The sequence below is a fragment of the Salvelinus alpinus genome, chromosome 32 (assembly GCF_045679555.1).
Source record: "Salvelinus alpinus chromosome 32, SLU_Salpinus.1, whole genome shotgun sequence".
Taxonomy (NCBI): Eukaryota; Metazoa; Chordata; class Actinopteri; order Salmoniformes; family Salmonidae; genus Salvelinus; species Salvelinus alpinus.
The window spans coordinates 4,488,770-4,512,023 of record NC_092117.1 but is presented as its reverse complement, the minus strand read 5'-3'; the positions used below and the strand labels follow the sequence as shown (position 1 = coordinate 4,512,023).

At 41.1% G+C, this 23,254-nt stretch overlaps 1 protein-coding gene across 4 annotated transcripts; it reads left to right on the top strand.

Moving 5' to 3' along the window:
• Positions 1–3,064: 3,064 nt before the first annotated feature.
• On the top strand, positions 3,065–22,860 carry LOC139562697 (mitogen-activated protein kinase 8-like). Of its 4 annotated transcripts, none has more exons than XM_071380632.1 (12): positions 3,065–3,255; positions 11,620–11,798; positions 13,957–14,086; positions 14,541–14,599; positions 14,894–15,032; positions 18,089–18,254; positions 18,908–18,979; positions 19,273–19,455; positions 19,539–19,663; positions 19,831–19,894; positions 20,318–20,398; positions 20,736–22,860. In XM_071380632.1, exons 2-12 carry the CDS (start codon positions 11,671–11,673, stop codon positions 20,897–20,899), a joined length of 1,311 nt encoding a protein of 436 aa, XP_071236733.1. In that variant the 5' UTR covers positions 3,065–3,255; positions 11,620–11,670; the 3' UTR covers positions 20,900–22,860. The 4 variants fall into 4 exon arrangements, with proteins under 4 accessions (XP_071236733.1, XP_071236730.1, XP_071236731.1 ...); XM_071380629.1 differs by lacking the exon at positions 18,908–18,979 and adding an exon at positions 18,421–18,492 and having other exon boundaries at positions 3,066–3,255; XM_071380630.1 differs by lacking the exon at positions 18,908–18,979 and adding an exon at positions 18,421–18,492 and having other exon boundaries at positions 3,066–3,255; positions 20,731–21,003.
• Positions 22,861–23,254: the final 394 nt, after the last annotated feature.

Here is a 23,254-nt window from a genome sequence, read left to right as displayed (position 1 = left end):
ATTACAATCTTTATAGAATAAAAATGTAATTTCATCAATTAAATGTAGAAAAATGTATTTGAGGACTTGAAACAGAAAGTGACTTCTCTCACTCTCTCTCCGGTTTTAGCTTGCGGCTATCACTGTCTGGCTGGCTAGCTTAAGGACATTTACTATCCCATACCAGTGACAAACTTGGCTATCGACATATGGTAGTGCACAAACAAAATCTAGCTCAATTATTTTGCTAGCCAAAAATTAATTCAGAAACGGAGGAAGAGGATAGATAGCTATAGCATTTTTTAACTAAGCAAGTCAATTAAGAACAAATTCTTATTTTCAATGATGGCCTAGGAACAGTGGGTTAACTGCCTTGTTCAGGGGCAGACCAACAGATTTTTACCTTGTCAGCTCAGGATTGGATCTTGCAAGCTTCTGGTTACTAGACCAATGCTCTAACCACTTGGATACCCTGCCGCCCCAAATGCTAAAGTTAGCTGATGCCTCTTCAACAAGAGGCAACTGTGACAACGTTGATCCTAAGATAAAAATAATAAACTTTACCTTTGAACAAAATCCTATCCAAAGAAAGCCTGTCTCCCGGACTGACCCCAAATCTACGATCAGATGCATGACCAAATCGTCACATTTCAATTTAGCCCGCAGGCATGCTCTATAGAAAACTGAGCCATCCACACACACAGAGAGCCCAAGTGCAGACAAACATAGGCTCCCAAAACACAACTCATGCAGTAAGCTCCATAAATAAACTTTCCCATTGAGTAAACTACACAATCCACCCCTCTAAATAAAACCTGTCTGCTTTCTCCGACATGCCAGCAGATCACGATTGAATACATTGCCGAAGTATCGCATTTCGGTTTAGCCTGCCATCCACACACACATACACACATACACACACACACACACAGTAACTTCAGCTAGCTAACAGTACACTTTAACTTGAAATGAAACCACTTTCTTTCTTGGCAAGAAATTGCCAAGAAACTGAACATCTGGTACAACGCTGTGTACTACTCCCTTCACAGAACAGCGCAAACTGGCTCTAACCAGAATAGAAAGAGGAGTGAGAGGCCCCGGTTCACAACTGAGCAAGAGGACAAGTACATTAGAGTGTCTAGTTTGAGAAACAGACGCCTCACAAGTCCTCAACTGGCAGCTTTATTAAATAGTACCTGCAAAACACCAGCCTCAACATCAGCAGTGAAGAGGCGACTCCGGGATGCTGGCCGTTTCCAGCTACAATAGTCATTTAAAACATAAAAAATGTCTACACTGTATTTCTGATGAATTTGATGTTATTTTAATGGACAAAACAATTGCTTTTCTTTCAAAAACAAGGACATTTCAAAGTGACCCCAAAAGTGTTGAATGGTAGTGTATGTATGTGTATATGAATGTACAGCACACAGTGTCCTCCATCATTCTTAAATGGAAGAAGTTTGGAACCACCAATACTCTTCCTAGAGCTGGTCACCCGGCCAAACTGAGCAATCATGGGAGAAGGGCCTTGGTCAGGGAGGTAACCAAGAACCCGATGGTCACTCTGACAGAGCTCCAGAGTTACTCTGTGGAGATGGGAGAACATTCCAGAAGGTCAACAATCTCTGCAGCACTCCACCATTCAGGCCTTTATGATAGAGTGGCTAGAATGAAGCCACTCCTCAGTAATAGGTACATGACAGCCCAACCTAGAGTTTGCCAAATGGCACCTAAAGACTTTCAGACCATGAGAAACAAGATACTCTGGTCTTATGAAACCAAGATTGAACCTGGCACCGTCCCTACGGTAAAGCATGGTTGTGGCAGCATCCTGCTGTGGGGATGTTTTTCAGCGGCAGGGACTTAAAGACCAGTCAGGATTGAGGGAAAGATGAACGGAGCAAAGTACAGAGTGATCCTTGATGAAAACTTGCTCCAGAGCGCTCAGGACCTCAGACTGGGGTGAAGGTTCACCTTCCAACAGGACAACGAACCTAAGCACACAGACAAGTGGTCTCTGAATATCCTTGAGTGTCCAAGTCAGAGCCCGGACTTGAACCCGATCGAACATCTCTGAAGAGACCTGAAAATAGCTGTGAGAGAGCTTGAGAGGATCTGCACAGGAGAATGGGAGAAACTCCCCAAATACATGTGTGCCAAGCTTTTAGCGCCATACCCAAGAAGACCCAAGGCTGTAATCGCTGCCAAAGGTGCTTCAACAAATTACTGAGTAAAGGGTTTGAATACTTATGTAAATGTGATATTTCCGTTTTTGCGAAAATGTCTAAAAAGGAAAATCAGTGAAGAATAAATTCTTATTTACAATGAATGCCTACCCTGGGCCAAGTGTGCGCCGCCCTGTGGGACTCCCAATCATGGCCGGATGTGATGCAGCCTGGATTCCAACCAGGTACTGCAGTGACCCCTCTTGCACTGAGATGCAGTGTCTTAGACCACTGCGTCACTCGGGAGCCCATAGATTGTAGATTGATTCGATTTTTGAATAAGGCTGTAAAGTAAACAGAATTTGGAAAAAGTCAAGGGTTCTGAATTCTTCCCTAATGCACTGCGCTGTGCTTTGTGTTTTAACCCCTTTCCGTCTGACTTTTGACCCACTGTCACTGTGTAAATAACTACTGGCATGACTCTTTAGTGTGAAGGTACTAACTCATTGGCTGGGTGCCAAAGCTGACATTCTTAATGTTCTCGTTTCATTATCCCTCAGTTTACTGCCTCTGTCACAACATGTCTGCCATCAGTCTCCGAACATTCCAAAACAGAGGTGGATGAATAGGCCTGTACAAATATAATAGCAAAGTCTGTGGATTGGCTGTTGTGTGGAAGATAATCATTTGATATGGTACCATCCCAAAAAGACAGGCCTGAAACCAGCATTCAGCCAAAATGGTTGAGGTAGGCCCAGAATGTGCGTGTGAGAGAGAGATTTGTATTGATTTTGGTATTGATTTTATTCATTTAAAGGGAAGAGGATATTTTTGTATGTATTTTTATTGATAAAAGGAAAGGATAGGGCGGTAGCTCCTATCTCACGGATGCGTAGGGCTTTAGTGACGTAGTACGCATGCCTTCTTGCAGTGCGCGCTCGGCCTGTCAATGCAGAGAGATTGTAGTGCATTCCGTGAGGTCATGTTTTGTAGCAGGACAACAGAATAGCCATCATTTATTATCCAAATAATTAAACTTAATTCATCTTCGAGGACTCGGACTTTTGTGGCTAATCCAGAACTGACATTCTGTATTTTGGTGACGGAGGTAAGCCTTTATGTTTCCGCGACGCTGTCCATGGTATTGTTTAGCTGTGGGGGAGGGTCGTTTTCGCCGCACCGCACACAATTTACAGATGCTGTTTGTTGTAAATAGATTAGAATTGTGCAATTTATTCTATCGTATTTAGCTAATTGCACAACGTGTCCATGATTTAATGTTGCTGTAGATAGCGCTCAAAATAAGTTATCCTGTTATGTGTAGCACAATACTGCATCGCATAGGCTAGGCTACATACAGGCGGTAATAACCAGGCTATTACCAAAAGCCGGCTTTGGAAGTATAGACTCACTTGCTACATTGTAGCGAGGTTGGTTATTGTCATATTATTGTCATGTTTTCAAGGCACCTGTGTTGTTTTTACCTGGCAGCCACATCTAGATATAACGATAAAGGGTCGGCTGGCCAAGGTTATCATGACTGTAGTTACACACCGGGGATTGTCAGGGCCATTAAAGCAATTGATCACTACTGATTATAAACAATCTGAATGGTCGATATTTAAGCCTGAAGATCTTCCCTCTGTCATTCTTGAAGTCTTGGCAACACGATGTTCAGTGTACAATGTTATGATGAAGACAGCTATGCCTGGGATATATTTAAGGTACAATAACAAGTGGAAAGTATAGGCCTAGTATTTACATATAGTCTAGTGCCAGAATAGGCCCATATTATTTTATGGTCTTATCTGTATACCCACCCACTTATACAATAACATGTTCAAGACTTAAAAACCTCTTAAGGATAAAAAAAATGTCACCTAAAATGACATATCCAAATCTAACTGCCTGTATGTCAGGACCTGAAGCAAGGATATGCATATTCTTGATACCATTGTAAAGGAAAAACTTTGACGTTTGTGGAAATGTGAAATTATTGTAGGAGAATATAACACATTATATCTGGTAAAATGTAATACAAAGAAAAAAACATGAATTTTTTGGGGTATTTTTTTTTTGTACCATCTTTCAATTGCAAGAGAAAGGCCATAATGTATTATTCCAGCCCATGCGCAATTAAGATTTTGGCCACTAGATGGCAGCAGTGTATGTACAAAGTTTTAGACTGATCCAATGAACCATTGCCTATCTGTTCAAAATGTTGTATCAAGACTGCCCAAATGTGCCTAATTGGTTTATTAATACATTTTCAAGTTCATAATTGTGCACTCTCCTCAAACAATAGCATGGTATTAATTCACTGTAATAGCTACTGTAAATTGGACAGTGTAGTTAGATGAACAAGAATTTAAGCTTTCTGCCCATATCACATATGTCTATGTCCTGGGATTTTGTTTTGTTACTCATGCTAATCACATTAGCCTATGTTAGCTCAACCATCGCGTGGGGGAGACACTGATCCCGTAGAGGTTATTAAGCCCATATAGGTAATGACATTGGTGAACAATCTATTATTCTATATAAAAATACAGAGGGAAATGTAGGAATTTAATCAGACGGTTTATGTGTATGTTCCAATGTTATTTATTGCTTAGTTATACTGTATTAAAGGTCCAATGCAGCTGTTTTTGTGTCAATATCAAATAATTTCTGGGTAACAGAAATTAAGTAATTAAGTACCTTAATGTAATTTGTTTTCAATTAAAATGGTAAAAAAGGAAACAAAAATAGGTTCTTAGCAAAAAGCTATTTCTCAAGCAAGAATTTCGCTAGGACTATCTGGGAGTGGCCTGAGTGAAGGGCCTAGTTGGAGGAGCCTAATGGGAGGGATATGTAACCTGAAAATTAGCTGCTATTAACTAACTGCAATATGTAACCAAATTCACATAGAAATGTGTGTTATAGATCTGTCATTCTCATTGAAAGCAAGTCTATGACGTGGTAGATCTGTTCTATGTGTGCTATTTCTATTTTCATGTCCCTCCCCATCCCCAGTGAAAGTTGGCCCCTGGTACAATGATTCTCTACACTATACTTGCTTGTTTTGTCACATAAACTGAAATTAAGCAATCTGTTAGAATTTTAGCAACCAGGAAATGGCGGAGCGATATCTGCATAGTGCATCTTTAACAGAGGGAAGGGAAAACTCTTTGTTATTGGTGTATTAACTTACACCGCCTGGTGATGTCGCCAGGTGGTCCAAAAACCCCACCCGTGCAAACAAGCAGAAATTTCAGGTGGTCTTTTCAAACAGCTCTTACACTAAAATGGCATTATCATAATTTTCACAATTTAACAGTATTATATTCAAACTCATAGTGTGGAAATATGTGTAAAACACAGGGAAATCACATTTTTGACTGCATTGCTCCTTTAATAGCTCGAGGTGAGATTCATGATTGTGGATGTTTTGTCAGATATACGCTATAGTCAGTTCCTGTATTGGTGGTGCTCAGGGTTGACTGCCAGTGTTGAGGGGCTGTTTATCATGTTAATTAGGAAGACAGATCATCAGTCATTAAACTGGAGTGGAGGGTCGCTGACTGTAATTGCAGGGCTGTAGAAGTGTAGCTGCCGGCCTGACTCATCGGCCCTCGATAGACTACCTAATAATGCCAAGTGGAGATGGACAGAGAAAGGATCGAGAGGAGGAGGGGAGCTATAGAAAGGGGGAGAGAGAAAGAGAGCTGTTATTGGTGCAGCCAGTCACTGACTGAAGTTGACAGATAAGATACTGCGTTTATCGCCAGTATGCATCCTTTTGTCTCGTAACGATTACACATAATAAATAGTCACTGTAACACATTAACAGGTGCTACCGTTCACTGGTAACTGCATCTTACAGTAATTGACATCATCCGAGAGCTAAGTCGAATTTTTAGCTCAATTTGGTATAGCATAAGTTTGGCTGCATAAGGTTGTGCTTTATTCATTAACCCTGGTGTGTTTGTAATCATTATACAGCAATTGTTCATTCATTCATTCAGACTTACAGTATGTTACCCATGCAGGTATATAACCTACAGTTAAAAGCAGTACGCTAAGGACCACGCTCCGTCCACTCACCTGATCCATCTGAACCATGATCGTACGAATGCCTGGCTTCTGTCTGATGATTGATATAAATAATTACTGTAACACTGTGCGGGGTGTGTGTGTGTGGAATCTGAGTGTTTACTTTGACACGGCGGGGGATGTCGCTGATGCGCAAGTGTGACGTTAGCAGGACAGTCGGGACGTCAGAGGAAACAGCATGGGCTGAAACATATTTAGCCCTATTATGATGGACTAATCACAATGCATGCTTCCGTCCTCCCTTCCTTGGGAAACCACAGTTTTGAGCTGATAAGATATGTGAAAGCGAATGAAACCCTTAGTGGCTGTTACCTCCAATGGTAAAGAAGGATGTATTTCAAAATGGAGGGAAATCATTGATTTACATTTTAGTCATTTTGCAGTCACTCTTATCCAGAGCATTAGGATTAAGTTCTCAATGGCACATCAACACATTTTTCGCCTAGTCGGTTCAGGGATTCAAACCAGCAATCTTTCAGTTACTATCCCAATGCACTTAACCGCGAGGCTACCACTAGGCTGTCTGACATGATAGGTGAATGCAGACGTTACTACCTGATGGTTACAAAGGATGTATTTTCAGTGTAGTCAAATCTGGCCAATGTTTCTGGGTTTTAGTCCAGTTCAGACTGGGCTTAAGACAGTAGTGAAAACTTATACTAAACACAAATATAAATGCAACATTCAACAATTTCAAAGATTTTACTGAGTTAGAGTTCATATAAGGAAATCAGTCAATTTAAATAAATGAATTAGGCCCTAATCTATGGATTTCACATGACTGGGCAGGGGCGCAGCCATTGGTGGGCCTGGGAGGGCATAGGCCCACTCACTTGATAGCCAGGCCCACCCACTGGGGAGTCAGACACAGCTAATCATAAGGAGTTTTTTGCCAAAAAAGGGCTTTATTACAGACAGAAATACTCCTCAGTTTCATCAGCTGTCCGGGTGGCTGGTCTCAGACGATCCCGCAGATGAAGAAGCCGGATGTGGAGGTCCTGGGCTGGCGTGGTTACACGTGGTCTGCGGTTGTGATGCCGGTTGGACGTACTGCCAAATTCTCCAAAACAACGTTGGAGAATGGTAGAGAAATTAACAAAAAGTGAAATAAGCTTTTTGTGCAAATGGAACATTTCTGCGATCTTTTATTTCAGCTCGTGACATATGGGACCAACACTTTACATGTTGCGTTTACATTTTTGTTCAGTGTAGATCAGTGAGAAGATGGGAGAGAGAGAAAGAGGGAGAAACACTCATTGGAGGGTCAGTATCAGTATGACCCCATCCTCTTGAACCCTCATGTTTCATATACAACTTTATTGAGAGAAGTAGACCACCTATGGTTCACACTCAGACCAGTGGCTTCTGAGGATATTGTATACTCCCACCTCCTCTGTTTGTAAAGTTTAAGGGACATTTACATTCCGCTTCACATTTTGTCAGGTGTTCTCAGACCACGAAAGTAGTCTTATGTCACGAAGAATCAACATCCCACACCATCCGTTGTTCAGATCCAGCTACAGTCCCGAGGGAAACTCTTCACACCCCTTGCACAGTTGTCACATTTCGCTGCCTTATATTTAAATATAAAAAGGATTACATTATATTTTTCTCCTACTGACTTACACAACCTACTCTACACTTAAAAGTAAATAAAAAAAACATTTTAAAAAATTCATAAAAAATAAAAAAAACATAAATCTTGATTGCATGTGTCTTCACACCCCAGAGTTAATACTTGTTCAAAGCACCTTGGGAAGCAATAATTACAGCTGTGAATCATGTTGAGTAAGATTTCACCAACTTTACACAACTCTTGGAGCAGCATATATCCTTATTTTTGTTGTTGTTGGGGGGGTAGATCAGCTTTAATATTTTTCAGATAGATTGTAGCTTCCATCAATGTAATTGTCTGCATCACTTCCAATCCTCCATATATTTTTTATTCAAATATATATACAGTACCAGTCAAAAGTTTGGACACACCTACTCATTCAAGAGTTTTTCTTTATTTTGACTATTTTCTACATTGTAGAATAATAGTGAAGACATCAAAACTATTAAATTATGCACATGGAATCACGTAGTAACCAAAATGTGTTAATCAAATCTAAATATATTTTATATTTGAGATTCTTCAAAGTAGCCACACTTTGCCTTAATGATTTCACAACACATTGTGTGCCCTCAGGCCCGTACTCCACCACTACAACATATCTACATTACAAAATCCATGTGTATGTATGGTGCGTATGTTATCGTGTGTCTGTGCCAATGTTTGTGTTGCTTCACAGTCCCCGCTGTTCCATAAGGTGTTTTTTTAATCATTTTTTTTCTCATAATTTTGTACTGTTCGCTAGGTGTAGGCAAGACCATAAGCAAGTAGGTAAACTGGGATATGACTAAAGAGTTAATCAGGGTGATTTTTTCCCACACAAATAGACAGCTATTTAACTGTCCATGGTAGCAAGATATTATCTATAAACATTTATAGAAGTGAGATGATTTATTTCGGAATATGTATACAGAGTATATCCACATCGCCGTCAGACCATTTTATTGGTAAACTACACGGTAATGTAAAAGCGCGATTTTTTTGAATGATCAAATACGTAATTAGCATAATTTGTTTGTAATCCAGAGGTTAGAAAAAAATATCTAGATCTTCTGAGGATTTAAAAGAAAACATGAATCATTAGCAAACAATGACACCACATTTCTAATCCCTTGATATTATTGTTGGACCTGAATTTAATAGCTAACATACATGTATGCCGATAGTGGACAACTTTGTTTTACTCCTATTGACAGTTTAATACTTGCTGAGAAGTAGCCATTATTTACTATTTTACTACACATGATTTTAACCCATTTTATAAGAGATTCTCTAAATTTGAAATGTTCCAGGCAAGTCAGCTATGAATAGCAAGCCTGGTTTCCCATATTTTTTTTATAGTGTTCTATTGTTTCCAGAACTTGCCTTTATATTATCTCCAATGTATCATCCATGTAAAAAAAAACTGTCTGATTAGAATGAATAATGTCAGACAATACCTTTTTAATTCTATGCGCTGTACATTTTGCTCTAATTTTTGCATCGCAACACTGAAGTGTAAGGGGCCTCCAATTTTTTTAAATGGACTGGATCATTATATTTACCACTTGTATCCTGTTTCAGTAATAATTAAATCAGACCTTGTTGAGTGTCTGATAATCTACCATTGAGTGGTTAAACATGCGAACGAGTGGTTAAACATGCTAATAACAGTCCTCTGAGTATATATCCTTTGTGTTTGGCAAAATTGCTGAAGCTAAGTCAATTTGCTTGGGGATCATTGATGGACAAGCAATATTCAGGTCTTATCTCAGGTTTTCAAACAGATTTATGACAGCACTGAGACTGGACTACTCAGGAACACTCAACACCTTTTGGAAAGCTGGTGTGTCCTATGTCTTAAAACGTGTGTAATTTACCCTTTGGAAAAAGAAGTGTTCGGTCTTCAAAAGACTGATGCAGGTCCTCAAAAGTTTTTCCCTGGGCTTTGCCCCTTTCATATTTACTTTGGGCCTGACACAACTCCCCCTGTCCCTGCTTGTGACAAGCATACCTATAACATGATACTACTACCACAATTCAAGAAAATGTAGAGGGCTTCACTCTGTGATGTGTTGTGTGGGATTTGACCCAAAACTTTGTTTTTCATTTAGTCCAAAAAGTGTCATATTTTGCCATGCTGACTTGAAGTACAAGGGCCATGTTAAGGGCCATGTTGCAAACAGTAGGGATTTTTTTTAGTAAAAGATTCATTTTTTTTCACTCTTTCAAACAAGCCAGTAATGTGGAGTGAACGCAATGTTGTTGATCAATGCACAGTTTTCTCTCTGCTCAGCCAATGAACTCTGTGGCTGTTTTAAAATCAGATTTGGCCACATAGTGATATGCCTGAACAGTTTCCATTCTCTCCTGCAGCTCAGTTAGGAAGGACAGCCAGATCCCCAGTGATATGATACACCGCCTACACATTATTTACCCAAAGCGACATATATATTTAACCTTTATTTAACTAGGCAAGTCAGCTAAGAACAAATTCTTATTTACAACGATGGCTTAGGAACAGTGGGTTAACTGCCTTGTTCAGTGGCAGAATGACAGATTTGAACTTTCTCAGCTCGGGGATTCGATCTAGCAAACTTTCGGTTTCTGGCCCAACGCTCTAACCACTAGGCTACTTGCCGCCCCAAGTATTTTAGTGTCTATGAAATATTTTGGAACCTCCCCTGTCTAAAAATGAATCACTGACATGTTTTTAAAACTAATTGGTGGCTCTGAGGTTGAATCGTTGTTTGAATATCACTATCTAACAGGGGGACCTTACAAAGACAGTGTAAGTTATTATTAAATAATGAGAACCACTACTTATGTGAACAGGTGGACACCATTCAATAAATTGAGCGATTTTTTTTCCTGAAAATATTTGCTCTTCACACAGGAAGGTGTGTAAAGACTTACGCAATCAAGATATCTTTGTTTTCCATTTTTTTATTCATTTCCGCATACGTCTACAATTTGTCTTACGCTTTTGAAAGTGTGGAGCAGTTTATGCAGATCTGTAGGAAAAAAATGATATTTTTATATTCCTTTTTAGATTTTAATTTAAGGCAGCAATATGTGACAACTGTTCACGGGTGTGAAGACTTTCACTAGGCACTGTATATACAGTACCTCAACCAACAGAATAATTGAAAGATAAGCACCACAGATTTGGAAATTGCACGGTGCTTATCTTCTCCATTCATTTTTGATTGTGGCATATACACACATGGCCTGGGACATGGACTTATCTCAAGAGAAGATTGCTTTTGAGTTTTGAAAACATCTGATCATCTGATTTTTGAAACCTTTTAGGTTGAAGAAGGAAACTGGATCACATTGGATAAGGTTAAGAAGAAGAATAGGTTCAAACTGGAATCCTTAATTTGTGGAACTGCAATGTCCGTTCGGAATATTACAACAATAAAGAAGTTATTGCAAACATCAAATACTTTTTTTATCTGACATCATTGCACTCACGATAGGACAGCAGAATATGCAAAAACATTTTTTTAACCACACTGCCGAATGCAACTCTCCTCCGTTTTTATCAACAGCAAAAAAAACAATAACAAAGGCGCTGGGGGTGAACAGTGTTGCTATTTCCCCTAATGCGGATTCGATCTTAAAGCTAGAAACATGCACTTCCGACCATACCGTAGCTACCTGTGTTCTGTATCCTAAAAATATGTTATGCTCTCTCTCTCTTTTTCTCTTTCTCTGTGTGTGTGTGTGTGTGTTTGTGCACGTGCGCGAGCGTGTGCGTGTGTGTGTGCGGGCCCATAGTACAGAGAGCCTAGTTTGGATGCCCAGAAAGTAGCTCCTCCAGGTTTCATCATGAATAAAAACAAGCGAGGAGAAGAGAGGGAGTTCTATAGTTTAGATGTCGGAGATTCCACCTTCAAAGTTCTGAAGCGCTACCAGAATCTAAGGCCCATCGGCTCAGGAGCACAGGGAATCGTCTGGTAAGTGTAATCACTTTGCAATTACTATTTCATTACTGAGAAGAAAAAAACAATGTGCTGGTGGGCTCAAATGGGTTAAAACTATAAGGCCATGGAGACTTGGTACAAGGTACTCTTTGACAAGGGTAGTCTATGACTGGCAGAAAAAACCAAGGGGGTGAAGGTCACCCCTTAGTAAATACAGTAAATACAAATTGTTCGATTGGTATGGTACTTTTTGTGTATATATCTTTGTTATGCTATTTGTATGATTTTTTGGGGCTAATTTTAATTATTATTTTATAATTTACTTTATGTTCACACCCCTGTTTAATTTCCTTATGTTGTTATTTTGTTTATGTGATATGTTTTCTTATAAGTTATTCTGCCACTCAAATGTGATTTATAGAGCCCCCATGTGGACATTACAACCTTTACCCCCAGATGAAGGCTGACATCATGCCGAAATGCATTGGTGTTTGTTTGTTATGCTTTAAAATATTTAGAAAAAAATGGCAAGAAAATAAATGCTTTAATCAACAAGTTCATCAATTTGTTTTCTTCAAGAGTGCCTTGATGGAAAATGTCAGCCCCACGATACATTTAAAAAACAAAATCTAATTTGGTGGCAGTGGTGTAAAGTACTTAAGTAAAAATTATTTAAAGTACAACTTAAGTAGTTTTTTGAGGTATCTGTACTTTACTATTTATATTTTTGACAACTTTTACTTTTACTTCACTACATTCCTAAAGAAAATGATGTACTTTTTACTCCATGGCACCTAAAAGTTTTTTGTTTGTTTTTTTAACCCCTTTTTCATGGTATCCAATTGGTAGTTACAGTCTTGTCCCATCGCTGCAACTCCCGTACGGACTTGGGAGAGGCGAAAGTCGAGAGCCATGCATTCTCCGAAACACAACCCAGCCAAGCCACACTGCTTCTTGACACAATGGCCACTTAACCCGGAAGCCTGCCGCACCAATGTGTCGGAGGAAACACCGTACACCTGGCGACAATGTCAGCGTGCACTGCGCCCGGCCAGCCACAGGAGTCGCTAATGCGCAATGGGCATCCCTGCCGGCCAAGCCCTCCCCTAACCCAGATGATACTGGGCCAATTGCGTGCCACCCCATGGGTATCCCGGTGTGGCTGGCTGCAACAGAGCCTGGACTCGAACCAGGATCTCTAGTGGCACAGCTAGCAGTACCTTAGACCACTGTGCCACTCGGGAGGCCCCTCCAGCACCCAAAATTACTCATTACATTTTGAAAGCAGGACAGAAAATGTTAAATTCACACACTCATCCCTACTGCCTCTGATCTGGCGACTCACTAAACACAAGTGCTTTATTTCTGAATGATGTCTGTGTTGGAGTGTGCCCCTGGCTATGCGTAAATTTAAAAAAACTAACAATTGTGCCAAATGGTTTGCTTAATATAAGGAATATGAAATTATTTATACTTTTACTTTTGATACTTAAGTACATTTTTGAAATTATATTTACTTTTGATACTTAAGTATATTTCAAACCAAAAACTTTTATACTTTTACTCAAGTAGTGTTTTACTGGTTGACTTTCGCTTTTACTTGAGTCATTTCCTATTAAGGTACAGTATCTTTACTTTTGCTCAAGGATGACAATTGGGTACTTTTTCCTCCCCTTAGTTTTTTTCTGCCAGTCATATACTACTTCATTAATGTTTGAACAGCGGTTTGTGCCAGGTAATTACCAGTAAACGATGGGATGCCAAATATAGTGTTGCAGTTTATTGTTTTCAAATCCTTTTTGCTTGAGATTTATTAGAATTTTATTTAGCCCCATGAAATACTTTTATTTGAGATTCAATTGGTTTCCAAGGTAACATACAATTTAAAGCTACACACCAAAGTACCCCAATGTTTTGAATTTGTCTAAACACTGTGGTGCTGAATCAATGGACCAAGGCTAATGCCAAAGCTGGTCCATCAATGGCAAAATGGACCATGGAATTCATTCATTTGGACAGTGTCCTCATTTTAGGTTATGTTTCAAGGTCATATGCTGTAAAAGACCCAATGAAAAGAAACACCAATCAGACATCCATTTAAATTCCTATTTACCCTATTTACTACAGTCTGTATCACGCCATTGTCACGGATGTGTTCATGTATTGCCATGTTCTTGGTCTTGCCTTTCAGTTCAGCGTATGACCACAACCTTGAGAGAAATGTGGCTATTAAGAAGTTGAGTCGGCCGTTCCAGAACCAGACGCATGCCAAGAGAGCGTACAGAGAACTGGTGTTAATGAAATGTGTCAATCACAAAAATGTAAGTCACTGGCCAATTACTTCTTCCTGCTGTTTCTGTTATATTCTAGATGAGACTCTATGATAATTATGCTCAATTATGTTTATGAATGGCCTGGCTGGACAGGATCAGTAGGAATAATATGTTATAAATGCATAATGATACTTCGATAGCTAGAACAGTAAACAGGCATTTGCCATGGTAGCTTATATTGTGAATATACAGAGGACTAGAAGGCGGTTTCAGTCAATCAGCATCGAGGACTTTTTATTGTTTTATTGTATAATACGTTTGAAATTGAGTTTGAGTTTATTTTTATTTTTACAGGGACAGTGCACATTAATCAACGTTTTGATTGAATTGAATTGATTACAAACACGTGGACTGTTTTTCGTATATTGAGGAAACTAATCTAGCAAGCAACCTGTGTGACTTATGTTGTTGTGTTCATGTGTTGATGTCGTTACCTCTACAGATCATTGGCTTATTAAACGTGTTCAGCCCACAAAAATCACTCGAGGAATTTGCAGACGTGTAAGTACATGAATTGGTGTCGAATAACACGATCAACCTTTGACAGTGTAAAATGGTTACATGCCGTTCGGAAATTAAGACACAGGAGGGTCTTTTGAACAGGCCTGTCTGTCATCCGTGACAGAATGACTCGGCTATTACCAGAATAACTGTGTGAAATCTCTCTGCCGGCGGCATATCTCTCTCTGTTCGAGCCATCCAGCTGGCTCCACAGTTACCTCATGATGTGTGTGTCTGCGCCTACGTATGTGTGCCTGTGTGTGCATATTCTCATCTCACTTCCTGCCTGTGTAGATACATTGTGATGGAGCTGATGGATGCCAACCTGTGCCAGGTGATTCAGATGGAGCTGGACCATGAGAGGTTGTCCTACCTGCTCTACCAGATGCTCTGTGGCATCAAACACCTCCACAATGCCGGCATCATACACAGGGTAAGGCTCACGCGGGCTCATACACGCTAACGCTAAGCTAACATGTAGACGCAGCCATCGGCTCATGCTGTACGTGCTAACACTTAGCTAACAGGGTAACACTAAGCTAATAATGTAGCAGTAATGTAGCTCATCATTATGATTTGTAGCTTGTCATTACAAATTCTGGGGCATTTTTGTATTTCCAGGAGAAGTAAGCTCAAAGCTCTGATTACAGTAACTCCTCCACAAAGAGTAGGTGATGATGTCAGAGCTTTGATGTTGGCTAAATCCACAGGAGATCAAGAGGAACCTGCTAATGATCTAAACACTACTCTATTCCTGGGCTCTGGTCAAAGTAGGGCACTGTATAGGGAGGGATAGATAGGGTGTCATTTGGGATACATATTTGGAGCAATGGAGCATGTACAGTTGAAGTCGGAAGTTTACATACACCTCAGCCAAATACATTTAAAATCAGTTTTTCACAATTTCTGACATTTAATACAAGTAAAAATTGCCTGTCTTAGGTCAGTTAGGATCACCACTTTATTTTAAGAATGTGAAATGTCAGAATAATAGTAAGGAGAATGATTTATTTCAGCTTCTATTTCTTTCATCGCATTCCCAGTGCGTCAGAAGTTTACATACACTCAATGAGTATTTGGTAGCATTGCCTTTAAATTGTTTAACTTGGGTCAAATGTTTCGGGTAGCCTTCCACAAGCTTCCCACAATAAGTTGGGTGAATTTTGGCCCATTCCTCCTGACAGAGCCCGGTGTAACTGAGTCAGGTTTGTAGGCTGCCTTGCTCGCACACGCTTTTTCAGTTCTGCCCACACATTTTCTATATGATTGAGGTCAGGGCTTTGTGATGGCCACTCCAATACCTTGACTTTGTTGTCCTTCAGCCATTTTGCCACAACTTTAGAAGTATGCTTAGGGTCATTGTCCATTTGGAAGACCCATTTGCTACCAAGCTTTAACTTCCTGACTGATCTCAACGTCTTGAGATGTTGCTTCAATATAGCCACATAATTTTCCTCACTCATGATGCCATCATTTTGTGCACCAGTCCCTCCTGCAGCAAAGCACCCCTACAACATGATGCTGCCACCCCTGTTCTTCACGGTTGGGATGGTGTTCTTCGGCTTGCAAGTGCCCCCCTTTTTCCTCCAAACATAACAATGGTCATTATAGCCAAACAGTTCTATTTTTGGTTCATCAGACCAGAGGACATTTCTCCAAAAAGTACGATCCTTGTCCCCATGTGCAGTTGCAAACCATAGTCTGGCTTTTCTATGGCAGTTTTGGAGCAGTGGCTTCTTCTTTGCTGAGCGGCCTTTCAGGTTATGTCGATATAGGACTCGTTTTACTGTGCATATAGATACTTTTGTACCTGTTTCCTCCAGCATCTTCACAAGGTCCTTTGCTGTTGTTCTGGGATTGATTTGCACTTTTCGCACCAAAGTACGTTCATCTCTAGGAGACAGAACACGTCTCCTTCCTGAGCGGTATGACGGCTGCGTGGTCCCATGGTGTTTATACTTGCGTACTATTGTTTGTACAGATGAACGTGGTACCTTGGAAATTGCTCCCAAGGATGAACCAGACTTGTGGAGGTCTACCATTTTCTTCTGAGGTCTTGGCTGATTTCTTTTGATTTTCCCATGATGTCAAGCAAAGAGGCACTGAGTTTGAAGGTAGGCCTTGAAATACATCCACAGGTACACCTCCAATTGACTCAAATTATGTCAATTAGCCTATCAGAAGCTTCTAAAGCCATGACATCATTTTCTGGAATTTTCCAAGCTGTTTAAAGGCACAGTCAACTTAGTGTACGTGAACTTCTGACTCACTGGAATTGTGATACAGTGAATTATAAGTGAAATAATCTGTTTGTAAACAATTGTTGGAAAAATTACTTGTGTCATGCACAAAGTATATGTCCTAACCGACTTGCCAAAACTATAGTTTGTTAAAAAGAAATTTGTAGAGTGGTTGAAAAACGAGTTTTAATGACTCCAACATACGTTATATGTAAACTTCCGACTTCAACTGTACACCTTAGACAAGAATGGTAAAATCCCAATGACCATCGAGATCATTCTGAGATTAATCTTGATTCTATAACACTGTAACTGGTTTGTATGTCATACTACTAAGCTGCTAGCATACATGCAAATCTGTGAAAGATGACTCACCATACTATTGTAGTTAAAATGGTGTGACTCATTACTGTTGTTAATATGATGAGGAATATGGATGCTGACTGTGTTATAATATATTATGTTGACGCCACTCCTATACTCCTACGTAGCTTCACTAATGTCCCCATCTGTCTCTCTCATTGTTTGGGGAGCATTATGTTCCTTTACCATCAATCAATCAATCAATCAATCAAATGTATTTATAAAGCCCTTCTTACATCAGCTGATGTCACAAAGTGCCGTACAGAAACCCAGCCTAAAACCCCAAACAGCAAGCAATGCAGACGTAGAAGCACGGTGGCTAGGAAAAACTCCCTAGAATGGCCGGGAACCTAGGAAGAAACCTAGAGAGGAACCAGGCTATGAGGGGTGGCCAGTCCTCTTCTGGCTATGCCGGGTGGAGATTATAACAGAACATGGCCAAGATGTTAAAATGTTCATAGATAACCAGCAGGGTCAAATAATAATAATCAGTGGTTGTAGAGGGTGCAACAGGTCAATCATTCAGAGTATCTCTACCGCTCCTGCTGTCTCTAGAGAGTTGAAAACAGCAGGTCTGGGACAGGGTAGCAGGTCTGGGACAAGGTAGCACGTCTGGTGAACAGGTCCGGGTTCCATAGCCGCAGGCGGAACAGTTGAAACTGGAGCAGCAGCACGACCAGGTGGACTGGGGACAGCAAGGAGCCATCAGGCCATGTAGTCCTGAGGCATGGACCTAGGGCTCAGGTCCTGAGAGAGCGAGAGAGAAAGAGAGAGAGAGAGAGAGAGAGTGTCCTGTGTATGTGTCTGGGCCTTAAAGTATGCTGCTGCTATTGATGATGATGATGACAACGTTGCTAATTATGATCTCTCTTTGTCCCTCCTCTAGGATCTGAAGCCCAGTAACATTGTGGTGAAGTCAGACTGTACATTAAAGATCTTGGACTTTGGCTTGGCTCGGACAGCGGCTACAGGTTTACTGATGACCCCCTACGTAGTGACCAGATACTACAGAGCACCAGAGGTCATACTGGGGATGGGCTACCAGGCCAACGGTCAGTACCTGTCGATCAATCAATCAAATATTTATTCTACCCATAACGATTGTATGCATTTACCACCACCGCAGAAACAATGGTCTCTTTATTAACTGCTAAAATCTAATTAGCTTGTTTCTGTGTCTCCACCCCCCTCCCCTCCTCTTCTCCATGTTGTAAACAGTGGACATATGGTCTGTGGGGTGTATTCTGGCAGAAATGGTCCGTCACAAAATCCTGTTCCCAGGAAGGGACTGTATCCTTAGTGCTTCTGGCTGTGAATCATCTCCTTGAGTAATAAAACAGTTTTCCACCTCTGTGGAGCCATTTCTCTTCAGTCTCTCAGTTTCCCGAGATGGAGAATGAATTGCACGTCCTGATTTCCTGCTTTTTCCTTCCCGTTTGACAGAGGGCTCCGTCGCTCGAGACTTGCAGATGCTTCATGCTGCATCCATTCTCACTCTCATTTACCCAATTTACTCATTCGATGCTTCTCCTTCATTCATCAGATTTATCACTCTTGCCATTTTCTGTTTCATTCATCTGATTTATTTGTGATATCCATTTTTTTTGTAATCCATACATTTTTTACTCTCTCATTTCCTTCCTCTGTTCTTATTTTTTTTTTCTCTCCGTTGTGCTCGCATGTCATCTCTCCGATCATCGTGTAGTGGACGTGTGGTCAGTGGGCTGTATTGTGGCTGAGATGGTCAGAGGTAGTGTGTTGTTCCCAGGCACTGACCGTATCCTTTCCTCTTTTACCATAATATCATTTTGTCCTGTCTGTGTGTTTTTACCATGTTTATACCATCAAGCACAGCTCTATAGAGCACCGCTTTTGCACTCCACCCACCATCATATCCACCATATCCAAGTACAGCCATCCTCCCTCCCCAATAATCCCCTCAGCTTCTGCCAGTACACACAGATAGTTCTAGAAAATAGAGATAGTTCTGGAAAAGTAGTTCTCCAACAAAGTAAAAGTGTGTTTGTGGAGAAATCTGTGTGTACTCTTTCCCTAACTCCACCTGCTCAGACATTGACCAGTGGAACAAAGTGATAGAGCAGCTCGGGACTCCGCCCCAGGACTTCCTGATGAAGCTCAACCAATCAGTAAGGACGTATGTTGAGAACCGACCGCGCTACGCAGGATACAGCTTCGACAAGCTCTTCCCTGACGTCCTCTTCCCTGCAGACTCAGAACACAACAAGTTGAAAGGTACTGGAGACTGAGAATGTGTGTGGGTAGGGTTTGTGTGTATGCTTGTGCTGGTCTGAACTATATTTTCTCTCCATTCCCAGCGAGCCAGGCCAGAGACCTGCTGTCTAAGATGTTGGTGATCGACTCGTCTAAGAGGATCTCGGTGGACGAGGCCCTGAAACACCCCTATATCAACGTGTGGTACGACCCAGCAGAAGTGGAGGCAGTAAGTGTTTAACAAGTGGTATGATCTATTGTAGGGGAAACTTGGAAATTGGACTGAAACGGTTGACACTCCTAGTCAGAAGGGTGAACTACGGTCAATGGTTTGATGTAGGGATGAACCTTTCTTCCCTCTTTCCTGTCTTCCTTTTGCTTTCTTTTCCCTCTCAGCCCCCTCCAAAGATCACAGACAAGCAGCTGGATGAGCGAGAGCATACGGTGGAGGAGTGGAAAGGTTAGAGACGTTACTACAACTATCACTTTTCACTAGACATGTGTCACATACATATTTGTCAACAACTTTGAAATACTTGAACGTATATGCTCGATTTATCTTGGAGTTTGCACTTTTAGGACTTCATTTTTGGTTCCATTGTACCAGAGGAGCTTTCACTTTTCACGACAACATTTTCACTGTAATGTTGACGTTTGACTGGTTTACGACTCTCCCATGTTATGGTGTGAAACGTGATGCTGCAGTGCTGGCCAGGTTCAAAGGCTGGGTGTAAATATCACTGATACTGACCCCCCCCCCCCCCCCCCCCCCAATGGGTGTTTATGATCTTCCCCCGGTGATGATTTCTGTGTTTTGTTACTTGTCATGAGGGCAAATCTCTCTCTCTCTCTCTCTCTCTCCCTCCCTTCCCTCTCTTCCTAGACCTGATCTGGAAGGAGGTGTATGAGTGGGACGAATGGACCAAGCAGAATGGAGTGATCAGAGGACAACCTCCTCCTTTAGGTTAGTTAACAGACTGTTTCTGATGTTTTTTATTGTACTTATGTGAGCTGGTCTCTGCTGTTATTGTATTACATTTCACTTGGAAAAACACCACGAGTAAAAGGCTGTTACTGAAAGAGAGCATGCAGATCTGACTCATAGGAGGGAGGTGAATTATGTAGTTGGATACTGTAGAGGGGGGTTGCTGCACCCCTTACAGACTCAGAGGGGCTCTTCCGGCACCCTATGGTGTGTGCCACACAGGTGTAGCTTACAGGACAGTGTGTGTGTTTGTAAATGCGCGTGCTAGTACCTAGTACAGGTGTATCAGTCATCCTGTGTGTTTCTCGCAGCACAGGTGCAGCAGTGATTGACAGCTCCCCTCAGCCCGCCTCATCCTCCTCCTCGGCCAATGACGTATCCTCCATGTCGACTGAGCCAAGTGACCCCACCATGACCTCTGACACGGACATCAGCCTGGACAGCCACACCTCCCTGGGAGCACTGGCCTGCTGCAGATAACACACGCACACACGCGCACACACACACACACACACACACACAGACACACACACACACACACACACACACACACACACACACACACACGCACACACACACGCACACGCACACGGACACACACACACACACACACACACACACACACACACACACACACACACACACACACACACACACACACATCCTGTCATAGTATACATAGTTTGAGACACTTAAGGGTCCTTTGTTAAAAACATGTTTTTTTTATTTTTATGTACAGCTTCTTTTAATTTCTCTGTCTCCTAATACTATATTCTGTATTGCCGATTGTGTACATGCTGTAAATTATTATATTTATTTATTTATTTTCTTGTGTCAGCTTCTGTCCCTCCAAGCTGTGTACAGTATTTCTATGCTGTAAGTTATAGTCTTTTGGATCTCACAGTGGATGGAACTTTTTCCCCCTTTTCTCTATTAGAAAGTGTTTCCTTACAAACACATATTTCATTTTCTAGTATTTAGTGTTCATCTCTATTTATATGGATCCTAAAAACCATTGAACATATTTCGACACCCTGTTACTCTGCCTACCCGTAGCTGTAGTGTTCTGTAGTCATGGCTACAACTTTTTTTCTATTAGTGGAACATCTCTTTATTTATTATATGACTGTAATTGTAACGTTTCTGGGTGTTGGATCTGGAGATAGCTTTGTTATCAAATGTTAATGAACCGATATGGGAGTATGGGAAGGCAATAAATAATTTGGCCCAAATACTTTAGACACTTTCCCCTCTTTGTTGCTTTACTTCTTCAACCAGTTACAATTTGCTCCCCGACCCTCCTACTTGTCCCTCACCCTTCGATGTTTGCAGATCTAGTAGTTCTGGATAAGTATAAACACCTGTACAGTTCTGCAAACATCAACGGGTCGGGGCCAAGGGTAACGGTAAGGGACCAATTTGGGACAAATTGGCTGCTTATGTTTTATTGGTGGGGCCAGGAGTCTTTCCTCAGGTTACATGACCAGGCAGGACCCCTAGCCCTATTCATTTGATTTGATTTAAGTGCTCTTACAGTTGTCTGTGTTTTTAACCCCTCTCTATCTCGCTCTGCTGTTGAGGCACTCAAGAGTGTTTTGTTAGCTTAGTCAAGCCTAAGCTCCTCTCTTTGTGCCGTCTCTGTTAGAGGACTTGGTTACTATGAACTACCTCGCCTATATGAGTTTCTGATTGACATAACAGTCCGCAGCGTACGGTCTTAAAGAAACAGATGTGAATAAAGTTTTCGTTTGATTGATTTATTTGGAAATGTACAATTATCAATGTTAGAAGACTGCTAGTATTGTACGTACTCACTGGGCACAGACGTCAATTCAACGTCTTTTCCACGTTGGTGCAACATCATTTCATTGAAATGACGTGGAAACGATGTTGAGTCAACCTATGTGTATATACATTTATTTTTGTTTTATTTTCAGTTGATGTGCAATACCTATGATTTGTAGACTATAGAGTAGGTAGTGAGTGGTTGATTTGTATGCTAGATGGATGTTCTCCAGGGGTTTTCAAAAAGGTTTGCCGCCAGCCATGTTTCCCTTTTTCTAGATGAAGACGTATTCGATGGCTCGATTCCAAACCGATCCCTCACCCCTCTTCTCGCCGTTCAATCCCCTATATGCCCTGTGTATGTTTGGAACTGGGCCCCATCCCTGGCTGTGGTCAGGCCTATCACACACCAGAAACATGGCTGCGTTCAGGAGGGCTCAATGCTTTGGAACGTTCAGATGGAATCTGTGGAATCCGTCTAGTAAGTTTCACCATCCTGAACGCAACCCAGGTTTCGTGATGTTTTCCGCGAAGGCCAGTTGTATAAATTTTAGCCTTTTGATCTGGACAAGGCCTCACTACAGACTTAATGTACACACTGGAAAAAGTTAGACAATGTCAACCTGCAACTCCTGCAAATAAAGGGTTGAATTTGATTATATTTCAATTGTTTTTATTCTCAACACATACTTCTTGTTAAGGACATTTGTTTATGTTGACAAATGAATGGAGGCTTTCACTAGAGTCTGGTCAGTTTTGGGACATGTACCTGATACCGCTATGATAAACAAGGCACATAAAAAAAAAAATCGCTAAACTTTTCTGTGGTGTGGTGAAACTGTGGCGTGGTAAAGTTATCTGGTTCTGAGGAGTATTCAAGAGCGGGAATAGAGATACAGCATCTCTTAGCCTAGAATGTTTGGAACACCTGAGGTAGATATTTTAACAGTGTAAAGTTCAGTAAGTATCAAATGTAACCATTTAGAGGGCTTTTTTATAAAGTGATCACTAACAGTCTAGCACACACAGGGGCAGTTTCCCAGACACAGA